This window comes from Salvia splendens, chromosome 1 (genome assembly GCF_004379255.2).
Source record: "Salvia splendens isolate huo1 chromosome 1, SspV2, whole genome shotgun sequence".
NCBI lineage: Eukaryota > Viridiplantae > Streptophyta > Magnoliopsida > Lamiales > Lamiaceae > Salvia > Salvia splendens.
The window spans coordinates 6,914,942-6,928,488 of NC_056032.1; the positions used below are offsets into that span (position 1 = coordinate 6,914,942).

The 13,547-nt window shown below is 39.9% G+C and overlaps 1 protein-coding gene and 1 pseudogene across 1 annotated transcript; both read left to right on the top strand.

Annotated features, from left to right (window-relative positions):
• The first annotated feature begins 1,805 nt into the window (after window positions 1-1,805).
• Window positions 1,806-9,973, top strand: LOC121810542 (DExH-box ATP-dependent RNA helicase DExH12-like). The gene is made up of 5 exons (XM_042211306.1): window positions 1,806-1,960; window positions 2,303-5,270; window positions 5,763-6,152; window positions 6,257-9,455; window positions 9,670-9,973. Exons 2-4 carry the CDS (start codon window positions 2,325-2,327, stop codon window positions 9,437-9,439), a joined length of 6,519 nt encoding a protein of 2,172 aa, XP_042067240.1. The 5' UTR covers window positions 1,806-1,960; window positions 2,303-2,324; the 3' UTR covers window positions 9,440-9,455; window positions 9,670-9,973.
• A 542-nt stretch (window positions 9,974-10,515) lies between these two features.
• Window positions 10,516-13,364, top strand: LOC121810806 (annotated as a pseudogene).
• The last annotated feature ends 183 nt before the right edge of the window (window positions 13,365-13,547 follow it).

Consider the following 13,547-nt stretch of genomic DNA (forward strand, 5'->3'; position numbering starts at 1 on the left):
ACGGCGAGGGAGATTGACTCCAAATCCACGGCAGGGACGGAGAGCCGCTATATCCCGACGGCTGTGAAGGATTGCCGCCATATCCCGATTCTTGCGAGCCGGGTGATTCGTCGTCTCCACCGTGCATTTTTAGAGAGTGAAAGTGTAGATAGTGAATGAAGGGAGAGTGTGTGAAAATGGTGAAAATGGATGGGGGAGGAGTGGTATTTATAGGGTTAAATAAAAAAAATTAAAATTAAAAATTCGTGGGGGCGCCGGCGCGTCCTCGCCCGGAAATCGCCGATGCCTCATCGGCCCCACAGTTTTCGTCCGCCTCGGGGCGAAAGTCGCCGCCACTATAATACGCCCCGAGACCGCCCCGAGATCTCCCCGACCGGGGCTATAGCCGCGGCTATCCCATAGTGGATACCCTTAGTCATTTTAAGAAATATATGAAACTATGTCAAGACTATCTTATTTATCAAAGCAACATCATAAAAATCCTGTATTGACATTATTTTACGTAAGCATGAAAACACTATCTCAATTTAACTACAATCTTATTATATCATATATCCACGTATAGGGGTGTGGTCAATTGCTAACTTTCTCAAGTTGCCAACTCTGCTATCTTATCAACAAAATGCATTAAAAATGTCAACACGATGACATTAAAATGTCAACATATTATTTTCTTGACATTTCAATATATTGTGTTGATATTATGTGTTGATATTTTAATGTCATTGTGTTGACATTTTTAATACACTCCGTTTATGAGTTAGCAGAGTTAGCAATTTAAAAAGTTAGCAATATAATGCACCCCTCCTCGTATATATGTGCAGTGACGAAGCCACATGAGGGTCAGGGAGCTATGGTCCCCCCACCAATTTCAGTATTTACTATATTACATATACTTATATCAACAATACAAATGTGGATGCCTAGCGCAGATGGTTGATTGGGCTATGCCCTTTTTCCTATCAGATTCAGTGTTCTTATATATTTTGTTTGTTTTAGCTCATAAAGTTACTTTTATTTAGTTTTATCCTTTTTGTTGTCCATAATATTCTAAGAGATCCATAAATGTATCTTATAAATATTATCAGTAATTTCAATTTTAAAGTTATTTCGCACATATTATCCATCTTTCTCGAAGTCCCCACTTAGGTTGCATCAATTTTTGGCCACGACAAAAGGAAAAAAATATCTCAGAACCAAGGAGAGTAAGTTGGGCCCCCAACTTTAAAATTCTGGATTCGCCATGGTATATGTGGTATGATTCAATTTTTAAACCATACTTGTGCAGTAGATGGCATGATTACGTTCTTATGCAAACACAATTAAAATTTATTAGTACTATGTTATAATGATGTTCTTAATTTGATGCAATTATAATTTGATGCAATTATAATTTGATTTTTAAGAGTAAATAGGTAAGTGAATAACAAGCTAAGTTTAATGTAACTAGGTGATAGAACTTTTAACCACATTTTGAGTACACGTAATTGATACGACGATTCGTAACATAGACTTTCGGCAACTTGTCCTAGCATGAAGAGTCTACATCCGACTGATGTGTGTCCTAAAAATGATTTAAAAATGAGTAATTGTTAATTTGAAAAATTTAAACTATACACCATTTGGGAATTTAATTTAATCATACTAATAGAGATGAGATTTTATAATGATAAGGTGTCTTAAAGTTCAAACTATTTAGTTGGGAATTTAATTTAATCATTTTAATTGAGATAGTTTTTTTTATAGAAGGCGTTGATATTAATATTTTTATATGCATTTATTAAAACTCTCAATCAGTAGTATTCGATATTTTTAGTCTATAGGTTTTTGTGGGTTAGTTTGTCGGATCCCTAATCCCACTACATAGAAACCCTCTTTCACTCGCCCCGCCACCGCCGCCGCCGCCTTATCACCGCCGATAGTAGCGCCGCCCTTCACGCGCTCCCGGCTCACTGCCGCGGTAAGCCTCTATTTACGGTTTTACCAGTTAAGTGTAGATATTTTAGATTATGTAGAAGAGCTCGAATTCGTTGGTTGGCTTTATTGTTTTGCGGGTATTATTTGAAACACATTCACTTCAAGATTTCTCCTAGTTTATGTTATTGCTGTTGATTTCTTATTCCGTCGTCAATGTTGTTTGATTCTGAGTATATACGTTGTAATATTGCGCAATCTAGGGTTTGTGAAATTGCCGATTTTTTATTTATAGTTTGGTAATTATTTTCTTTGCTTTTGTTGTTGGGATGTTGGGTTTGTGACGAGTTATTGATTGAAGGTTTTGTTGTTGTTTTTGGTGATATAGGGAACCTTGTTAACTGTGCAAGATGGCTCATCCAGGTGGTGGTGCCGAAGCCCATGCACGGTTCAAGCAGTATGAGTACAGAGCAAACTCAAGTCTTGTCCTTACGACGGACTCTCGACCTCGTGACACCCATGAGCCAACTGGGGAGCCAGAGTCATTATGGGGTAAGATTGACCCTAAATCCTTTGGTGACCGAGCATACAGAGATAAACCTCCTGAGCTGGAGGAGAAGCTTAAGAAATCTAAGAAGAAGAAGGAGCGGGAGCCTACACTTGATGCTGCTCCTCCGAGGAGCAAGAAGAGGCGTCTTCAGGAGGAGAGTGTCCTCAATTCCTCGGACGAAGGTGTTTACCAGCCCAAGACGAAGGAAACAAGAGCTGCCTATGAAGCCATGCTCAGTGTTATTCAGCAACAATTGGGTGGACAGCCCTTGAACATTGTCAGTGGTGCTGCTGATGAGATTTTGGCTGTTCTCAAGAATGAGACCTTCAAGAATCCTGAAAAGAAAAAGGAGATTGAGAAATTGTTGAACCCCATACCTAACTCTACTTTCGACGATCTAGTTTCCCTTGGGAAACGTATTACTGATTACCATGATGGTGGCGATGCTGGTGATACTGCCGTTAATGGAGATGATGGCCTTGACGACGATGTTGGTGTTGCTGTTGAATTTGAGGAGAATGAAGAGGAGCAGGAGGAGAGTGATCTGGATATGGTACCCGAGGATGAAGAGGAGGACGATGATGTAACTGAAGTAGATGGTTCTGGGGCCATGCAGATGGGTGGGATTGATGATGATGAGGAACATGAAGCTATGGAAGGAATGGCATTGAATGTGCAGGATATTGATGCATATTGGCTTCAGAGGAAGATCTCACAGGCTTATGACCAAAATATTGATCCACAACAGAGTCAAAAACTAGCTGAAGAGGTTCTTAAAATCCTTGCTGAAGGTGATGATCGAGAAGTTGAGACCAAGCTGGTGGTGCATCTACAATTTGATAAGTTTAAACTTATCAAATTTCTCTTGTGTAACCGGTTGAAAGTAGTGTGGTGCACCCGCCTTGCAAGGGCTGAAGACCAAGAGAAGAGAAAGGAGATTGAAGAAGAAATGATAGCTTTAGGGCCAGATCATGCTGCCATCCTGGAGCAGTTGCATGCCACTAGAGCGACTGCCAAGGAGAGGCAAAAGAACGTGGAGAAAAGCATTAGGGTGGAGGCTCGCCGACTCAAGGATGAAACTGGTGGAGATGGTGGGCGTGAGCGTCAGGATCTGGTTGACAGAGATGCCGATGGTGGTTGGTTGAAGGGGCAACGACAACTTCTTGACCTTGACGACCTCGTCTTCCAACAAGGTGGCCTGCTGATGGCCAACAAAAAATGTGAGCTCCCAGTGGGTTCTTATAGAAATCATAAGAAAGGCTACGAAGAAGTTCATGTGCCAGCTTTGAAGCCCAAGCCATTGGCTGATAATGAAAAGCTTGTGAAGATATCCGATCTGCCCGACTGGGCGCAACCTGCCTTCCGTGGTATGAGCCAGTTGAACCGGGTCCAGAGTAAGGTTTATGATTCTGCACTATTCTCACCAGAAAATATCTTGTTATGTGCTCCTACTGGGGCTGGGAAAACAAATGTTGCCATGCTTACCATACTTCAGCAAATTGGTCTGAATAGGAATAGTGATGGGTCTATTAATCATAGCAATTATAAGATTGTGTATGTTGCACCTATGAAGGCTCTGGTGGCTGAGGTTGTAGGCAACCTTTCTAATCGCCTGGAGCCATATGGTGTCAAAGTTAGAGAACTGAGTGGAGATCAGTCACTGACTCGTCAGCAAATTGAAGAAACTCAGATCATAGTGACGACCCCTGAGAAGTGGGATATTATTACTAGGAAATCGGGTGATCGCACTTACATACAGCTTGTAAAACTCTTGATTATTGATGAGATCCATCTTCTTCATGATAATAGAGGTCCTGTGCTTGAAAGTATAATTGCAAGAACTGTTCGTCAAATTGAAACTACCAAAGAGCACATTCGGCTTGTTGGGTTATCTGCTACACTTCCAAATTATGAAGATGTTGCAATATTTTTACGAGTTAAACTAGACAAGGGGCTGTTCCACTTTGATAATAGCTATCGGCCTGTTCCTTTGGCTCAGCAGTATGTCGGGATTACAGTTAAGAAACCATTGCAAAGATTTCAATTGATGAATGATGTTTGCTATGAGAAGGTGATCAATGTCGCTGGAAAGCATCAGGTGTTAATCTTTGTGCACTCGAGGAAAGAAACAACGAAAACTGCTCGTGCAATTCGTGACACTGCCCTTGCTAATGATACTCTGAGTAAATTCTTGAAGGAGGATAGTGCAAGTCGTGAAATTCTCCAGTCTCATACAGAGCTAGTTAAGAGCAGTGATCTTAAGGACCTATTACCTTATGGGTTTGCGATCCATAATGCTGGGATGGTTAGAGCTGACCGCCAAATTGTTGAAGAGCTTTTTGCAGATGGGCATGTGCAGGTCCTGGTCTCCACTGCAACTCTAGCTTGGGGTGTTAATTTGCCTGCTCATACTGTTATTATCAAAGGTACTCAAATCTACAATCCTGAAAAAGGAGCATGGACTGAGTTGAGTCCTCTAGATGTCATGCAGATGCTTGGCCGTGCTGGAAGGCCTCAATATGACACTTATGGTGAAGGAATCATTATAACTGGGCATAGTGAGTTGCAATATTATCTATCATTGATGAATCAACAGCTACCTATTGAAAGCCAGTTTATTTCAAAATTGGCTGATCAGTTGAATGCAGAAATTGTCCTTGGTAGCGTACAGAATGCTAGAGAAGCATGCAAATGGCTCTCATACACTTACCTTTTTGTTCGAATGGTGCGTAATCCTACGCTTTATGGTTTGGCGGCTGATGTTCTGAACACAGACGAAACCTTGGAGGAAAGGAGAGCTGATCTAGTAAGCTTTAACATACTCTTTACTTATCTCTAATATTTTGTTTTGCAATGTTTAATGTATGCCCATTTATTTTGAACTTAACAGAAAACTAAAATGCATATTGCTCCTTGTACTTTTGGTTTCTTTAATTTGAGTTGTAGCAGTTGAATAAGACACTTATCCTAGGAGGTGATGAGTATGAGGTTATAATACTATGTTAGCAAATCAGTCATTTGAATTTGATGATAGTATAATCATTATTGGGTCCAATAATATATTTTATGAATGAGGCATACTTCACTTGCCAATTGGTTGTGGTTTTGGTGTTATTTACAGATCTATAGGCTCCCAGCGTCCCTCCACTGTAGACCAAAGAATAAAAAGAGTGTTACCTTGTTGAATTCTGCATGGTTCATTATGATTTACCTCAATAGTATTCAGTATAGGGTATTTTGGTCTGTTGAACTTGTAAGTATGGCTTTTTGACCTGTTGATAATGTTTCCCCCTTTCAGATTCATTCAGCTGCAACGGTACTGGACAAGAATAATCTGGTGAAGTATGACAGAAAAAGTGGATACTTCCAGGTCACTGACTTGGGTCGCATTGCTAGTTATTACTATATAACCCACGGGACTATTTCAACGTACAATGAGCATTTGAAGCCCACGATGGGTGATATTGAGCTTTGTCGTCTGTTCTCCCTCAGTGAAGAGTTCAAGTATGTCTCTGTGAGACAAGATGAGAAGATGGAGCTGGTCAAGCTTTTAGACCGTGTCCCAATACCAATCAAAGAGAGTCTTGAGGAACCTAGTGCCAAAATTAATGTTCTTCTTCAAGCTTATATTTCCCAGTTGAAGCTTGAAGGACTATCATTGACATCTGATATGGTTTATATCACTCAGGTATACCTCTTTTCTTTCTTTGCATTTTGTGTGTTTTAAACATGGATGATCATCTTGTGCTTCTGTCAGCAACTAGTTCTAACTAACTTTTGATTGCTTTGCAGAGTGCTGGACGTCTGATGCGAGCCCTATTTGAGATAGTTGTAAAAAGGGGATGGGCACAATTGGCAGAGAAGGCCCTAAAACTGTGTAAAATGATAGGCAAGAGAATGTGGAGCGTGCAGACACCACTTCGTCAGTTCCATGGTATTCCAAACGAAATCTTGATGAAGTTGGAAAAGAAAGATTTGTCCTGGGAAAGGTACTATGATCTTTCTTCGCAGGAGATCGGAGAACTTATCCGTTTCCCTAAAATGGGAAGAACACTTCATAGATGCATTCATCAGTTCCCAAAACTGAACCTGGTTGCACATGTTCAGCCGATTACTCGCTCTATTTTGAAAGTTGAACTGACAATTACACCGGATTTCCAGTGGGATGACAAGATCCATGGCTATGTGGAGCCCTTTTGGATCATTATTGAGGATAATGATGGGGAGCATATTCTTCATCATGAATATTTTATGTTGAAGAAACAGTATATAGATGAGGATCACACGCTTAGTTTCACTGTTCCTATACATGAACCACTACCTCCACAATATTTCATCAATGTTGTGTCTGATAGGTGGCTAGGGTCACAGACTGTTCTCCCGGTTTCTTTCAGACACCTCATTTTGCCAGAAAAATATCCTCCTCCAACTGAGTTGCTTGATTTGCAGCCCCTACCTGTTACAGCACTGAGGAATCCAGCTTATGAATCCCTCTATCACCAGTTCAAGCATTTCAATCCCGTCCAAACCCAGGTCTTCACGGTCTTGTATAACTCAGATGACAATGTCCTGGTTGCTGCACCAACTGGCAGTGGGAAGACCATATGTGCCGAGTTTGCTATTTTGAGAAATCATCAAAAGGGACCTGAAAGTACCATGCGGGCTGTCTATATTGCCCCTATCGAAGCTCTCGCAAAGGAAAGGTATCAGGATTGGAAGAAAAAATTTGGAGAGGGTCTTGGAATGAGGGTGGTTGAATTAACTGGGGAGACGGCAACGGACTTGAAACTTCTCGAGAAAGGTCAAATAATCATAAGCACTCCTGAGAAATGGGATGCTTTATCTCGACGGTGGAAACAAAGGAAGCATGTTCAGCAGGTTAGTGTGTTCATTGTTGATGAACTTCATTTGATTGGGGGTCAAGGTGGGCCAATCCTGGAGGTCATCGTCTCTAGGATGAGGTACATTGCTAGTCAGCTGGAGAACAAGATTCGCATTGTTGCCCTGTCAAGTTCTCTTGCAAATGCCAAGGATTTGGGAGAATGGATTGGCGCTACATCCCACGGTCTTTTCAATTTCCCTCCAACTGTTAGGCCCGTACCTTTGGAAATTCACATCCAGGGCGTTGACATCACAAATTTTGAAGCAAGGATGCAAGCCATGACAAAACCTACCTATACAGCAATTGTGCAGCATGCTAAGAATGGGAAACCTGCCATTGTATTTGTTCCTACCAGGAAGCACGCCCGTATGACTGCAGTGGACTTGATGACATATTCAAGTGTGGATAGTGAACAAAAACCATTATTCTTATTACAGTCTTCAGAAGAGTTAGATCCTTTTGTTGCCAACATTAAGGAACCTATGTTGAAGGAGACTATTCAGTTTGGTGTGGGTTATTTGCATGAAGGCCTAAGCAGTACAGATCAGGATATAGTGAAGACATTGTTTGAGACAGGTTGCATCCAAGTCTGTGTGATGAGCAGTACAATGTGTTGGGGAGTCCCTCTGTCTGCTCATCTGGTGGTGGTTATGGGAACACAGTACTATGATGGCAGAGAAAATGCCCATAGTGATTATCCAGTCACTGATTTATTGCAGATGATGGGTCATGCCAGTCGACCGCTTGTAGATAATTCTGGAAAATGTGTCATCCTTTGTCATGCACCGCGCAAGGATTATTACAAGAAGTTCCTCTATGAAGCTTTCCCAGTTGAAAGCCATTTGCATCATTATCTGCATGATAATCTAAACGCTGAGGTGGTGGTCGGGGTCATCCAAAACAAGCAGGATGCGGTGGACTACCTCACTTGGACATTTATCTACCGAAGGCTGACTCAGAACCCAAACTATTACAATCTCCAAGGTGTTAGTCACAGGCATCTCTCAGATCACCTGTCTGAGCTTGTGGAGAGCACCATCAGTGATCTAGAAGCGAGTAAATGTGTTGAAGTCGAGGATGACTTTTTACTGGCTCCTGCAAATCTTGGCCTGATTGCTTCTTATTACTATATTAGTTACACAACAATTGAGCGCTTCAGCTCTTCTCTGACTTCTAAAACAAAGATGAAGGGTCTTTTGGAAATCCTGGCTTCAGCTTCGGAGTATGAGCAGCTTCCAATAAGACCTGGAGAAGAAGAGTTGGTAAGAAGGTTAATCCATCATCAGCGCTTCTCCTTTGAAAATCCCAAGTACACGGATCCAAATGTCAAAGCAAATGCTCTACTGCAAGCTCATTTCTCCAGGCAGACAATTGGAGGAGATTTGTCTTCCGACCAGCAGGAGGTGCTTATCTATGCAAGCAGGCTTCTTCAGGCTATGGTTGATGTAATTTCAAGCAATGGCTGGCTCAGCCTGGCCCTCCTTGCCATGGAAGTAAGTCAGATGGTAACTCAGGGAATGTGGGAACGTGATTCGATGCTTCTCCAACTTCCTTACTTCACCAAGGAATTGGCTAAGCGGTGCCAGGAAAATCCTGGGAAAAATATTGAGACAATCTTCGATCTGTTGGAAATGGAGGATGATGAAAGGCGGGAGCTATTGCAAATCTCTGATACACAGCTGATGGACATTGCTCGGTTCTGTAATCGCTTCCCTAACATTGATCTGACCTATGATGTGCTGAACAGTGAGAATGCCACAAGTGGGGAGAAGGTTTATGTACAAGTCAACCTCGAACGGGATCTTGAAGGAAGAACTGAGGTCGGACCTGTTGACGCCCCCAGATATCCTAAAGCAAAAGAAGAGGGATGGTGGTTGGTGGTTGGTGATACCAAAACTAATCAGTTGCTCGCCATCAAAAGGGTGACTTTCCAGAGGAAGTCCAGGGTGAAACTCGACTTTGATGCACCTGCAGAACCTGGAAAAAAGACATACACACTATATTTTATGTGTGATTCTTATCTAGGCTGTGATCAAGAGTATAACTTCACTGTGGATGTCAAGGAAGCAGGATCTCTTGAAGAAGATGAATAGATGATCGCCTCATCCTGTAAGCCCTCAATTCATTACTAGTTTGTTTTATTTGTGTTCATATACACTTACAATCCTGTAAAAATCTCGTCTATTAACTTGTACATCGACCAATCCTAGTCACGCCGCTCATAGGAAGTCGAAATCTGAGATCAGTTTCGTATGTTTCTTAGTGATTATGCTAGTCATTAACAGAATATCAACATCTCTTGATTCTTTGTTATGCTCTGCAGACTTGGTTGTTGCGCATCGAACGTTTAGATGGTGATGGAACCGCAGCCAGCTGTCCGAAGTCCCTGAAACTCAACTCAGTCTTACCTTCTGCACTTTTTTGTTTGTTTGAACTCAGGATAAGCAAACTGCTATGTATTATTCGGTTCTGCATTTGTTCTGTAACAACTACTAGTCTGCTTTTGGCTTAGCTGCTGCAGATATATTATTGTAAACCAAGCTAGGGAATCTATATGCTACTGTTTTAGACTTTTTGTCTAGACAGTCTCACCATCAGAAATAGAGCAGTTTATTCAGACCTCTTTATTCGTCTCCTTCCTCTTTTCGTTAGGACACGGGCAAATATTATCCTTTCGGTTGATAAAGTGCATATAACAATTGTCTATAGTCTTTGGGGACACACAAAGTATTATAATTAAAATGTGTGTATTTTTACTTTGCATATTTGGTCGAACCTGTAATTTGTAGCAATCTAAATTAGTTTTATAATTATACTGAGTTATGGAGCTACTAGTTGTGAGGCAATGTGTTTGATTTTATTCTCTACTAAGTAATGAATTGATATTTAGTTACGTAAATTTAATTTTTAGCAGTAGGATGTTTATACTGACAAATATTTTTAGACAAGTATATCATGCATATATTGACATAGCATTCCAAAAATTAAGTCTCTTTAATGTATATACTTAATTTTTAAATTTTTTAGTCGAATTATTATATTATAAAATTAATTGTAGTAGTAGTATTTATTACTATGTGCTTTGAATTAAAAAAATTCCATGATAACAATATAATATAACTCCCACGTAATCGAGTGGATATAATTGGGCTATGGATCTCATGGACGATCCAAGTATTGCAACGGTGTCGTCTTGAGGTTAATCAATTCATTTGATTCTTCTCCAGCATTCTGAACACAGTAATCTGAAGAAAACTACCCCTCCAAATGAAAGCAATCACCCCAAACTGCCATCACTGCGCGGGATTGCGCTCTGCTGTTTCAATAATTCCCCCAGCTATGCGGTTTATTACTTCGTCCTTCCCGTTTAATTCTTTCCCACTTCGGAATATTCCTCAAATTCCCCTCGTTGCATTTGCAAAGAAGAACAACTCTGGCTCGGAGCCAGTTTTGAGTCCTTCTATTACTGTAGAAGTATTTATGGATGACGACCTAGAAGACGACATTCTGCTTGATGGTATTTATTCATTCTTCGTTTTAATTAATACTACTAGTATAAGTGATAACCCCTAATTTTTTGGCATTATTTCATTATGTAAATGTTAAAGTACATGTTGCTCTGCTGCATATATGTTGTGTTGAAAGAATTGCTGGTGACGGTGAATGTTGGAAGATTATGGATTTATGCAACCAATATTTATTGTTGAAAGGTTAAACTTTTTTAGATTCATTTAGTCTGTATTTAGAGGGTTTAGGGTGAAAATAGAAATTGGTCTCGATTTTGTTTGTATTTCCGAAACTATGGAATTAGAAAGAGTTCATATATTTGTTACTATAGCGTATGCATTATTGATTTGATAAATGCTGTTTTCTCTAGCAATGTCACGTTACATAATTTACATCTACTCTTGATCGTGCAGATGAGTTACTAGACGATGATGGTTATTTTGACGAAGAGTATTTTGAAGAAGAGGCTGAGCCATCGGTGGGTAACACTTGTTTTCGACTGTATTTCATGATTTATGCAGATGATAAAACCACATGCGTATATGAACTTTTTTCTTCCTTTTATGGCAATATTCATTCGTTGAAGAAAAGGATTTCACATTTTATACGTAGCTCAAACTACTTTTCCATTTTCCTTTCACGTTGAAGGTAGGGGATGGAGCCGGAGGTGGTGGAATCTCACTTGCCGGAACAGAATGGGATAAAAAAGCCTTCAAAATTGCTGAAGAAGTCTGTCTTTCATTTGACGGGGAACTCGGTATATATGCATTTAGGACGCAGCTAAATGCCACTATTAAAGTTCGCATAGAGAGACTTACTAACAAGTAAGAAATTATTAATCATGTTACACATGTATACATGCATTAGGCACCGTAGGTTGAAGTATGTTAATGTTCTCATTTTATTACAGAATGCCTTTATTTATTGCATCGTCCTGTTAAGCATATCAGGTTATGACTAGAGTAATGTGCTTCAATCTTTCCCAGACAGGGCTTGTAAAACATATGGGCTCTATGATTGGAGATCTTTAGCCAGATTAATATTGTAGAATTGCTTTCAACATTGTGAAGTTAGGCCAATTAACTTTGCTCCTCCGGAAAATCTTTTTAGTTAATTGTACTTCTTGGCTTTAAACACCACCGAACATTTCTTGCATATCCCATCCTTTACTACCAACTAATCTTCTTAACACAGTTCATTCTTTGTTCAGTTAATCTGCATTGTCTTTTCTATTTATGTGATGAAAAACCAATGTTCATAAAATTCTTGAGGTTCATGTGTTCTCAGTTCATTCTTGTGTTTTATGTTATCTGTGCACGTGCCTGTTTTCATGTCAATATTATTTTAAAACCACTTTTCATCGAGGAATCATAAGTCTTTGTCCTGATAAAATTCACAGGTCTGGCTCTCCCAACATGACAGATATTGAAGCTTTCACAACAGCATATCGAATGCGGCTTGATGAAGCCGAAGCTACTGGAGATATTCCTCAAAATATCTCTATAGAGGTCATTTATCTCATCTTTTTCGTTCTTTTAATCACACATTATATAGATTGCTGATTGATCCTCATTAAATGATGCTTTCAAATAAATATATGAGTACATCTTTTTTTACCCGTTCCCTCTAAATTTTCAGCTACTGCAGCCTGCCAAATGATACGATCTCACGCAATCTTTTATTATTAGTTTGTAATCATATTGTGATATTTTACTCTTGTTAGTAGTTATCAAGATTTAGTAGCCAAATTTCTGATCATCTAGTTATGGTCTTCATTAGTAAGCATAGTGGTTTAGAAGTTGTGAATCAATGAAAGGCTTTAGCTTGTATCATCCTATCGATACAATCATCAAACAACTTTTCTTTTTGACCTTATCAACAAAATCTCGAATAACTTACCTATCATGATCTTTTCTTTTCAGGTGTCTTCCCCGGGCTTTGAAAGGGTTGTTCGGGTCCCTCAAGATCTCGAACGGTTTAAGGATCGTAACTTCTGTGAGGTACATAGCAGAAGTGACAGATAGTGGTTTGTCACCGGAGGTTGATGGCGTCTTTAGGCTTATTTCTTACGATACTGAAACAAGGTGCTGCACATGGGGTTTATCAGATGTAAGGGTGAATAGAGAAAAATCTGGGAAGGGAAGGCCACTTAGCAAAAAGCAGAAAGAGTGGAGATTGAACACTCCTTTGGATTCACTACGGTTAGTTCGATTATTTTCTGGTATGTAAAAATCACTCCTTTGGATTCACAAATGTACTTGTGTAAATGAAAAGTTGCTTTCTAGACGACTACCGAAGCCATGTTGAACGGCTGCCGTAATTATAACGGTAGTAGGGTAGCGAGATTCCTTGTCGGGTAAGTTTTGACCCGCACAAAAGGCGAATGATATGGGCACTGTCTCGGAGAGAGGTTTTAAAAAGACTAGATGGCGAGTTGGGGTAAGTTTTTGGGTTCTTTGAAATCTAAATTTGGTGGCTTGGTGCAACCAACACATATCTTGAATTTTTCCATTTATTGTGTGTTACTACAAAATAATTATAGGATTTTTTGGGCTTCTTCATGTCCATCATCCCTTCTTTTGTGATTTAATTGCTACCCAATTTAAGACAATTTCTTATTAAAAAAGGGGATATATGCATCTAATATCATGGAACTTTCAAAAAGTTAGTTTATTCCCACGAACTTTGAAATTT

Bases quoted from the DNA above. Each gene is read 5' to 3' on its own strand.
- LOC121810542 (XM_042211306.1), top strand. From the start codon at position 2,325: ATGGCTCATCCAGGTGGTGGTGCCGAAGCCCATGCACGGTTCAAGCAG. The intron at 5,271-5,762 runs GTAAGCTTTAAC...TCCCCCTTTCAG, and splicing joins AGGAAAGGAGAGCTGATCTA to ATTCATTCAGCTGCAACGGT. The intron at 6,153-6,256 runs GTATACCTCTTT...ATTGCTTTGCAG, and splicing joins ATATGGTTTATATCACTCAG to AGTGCTGGACGTCTGATGCG.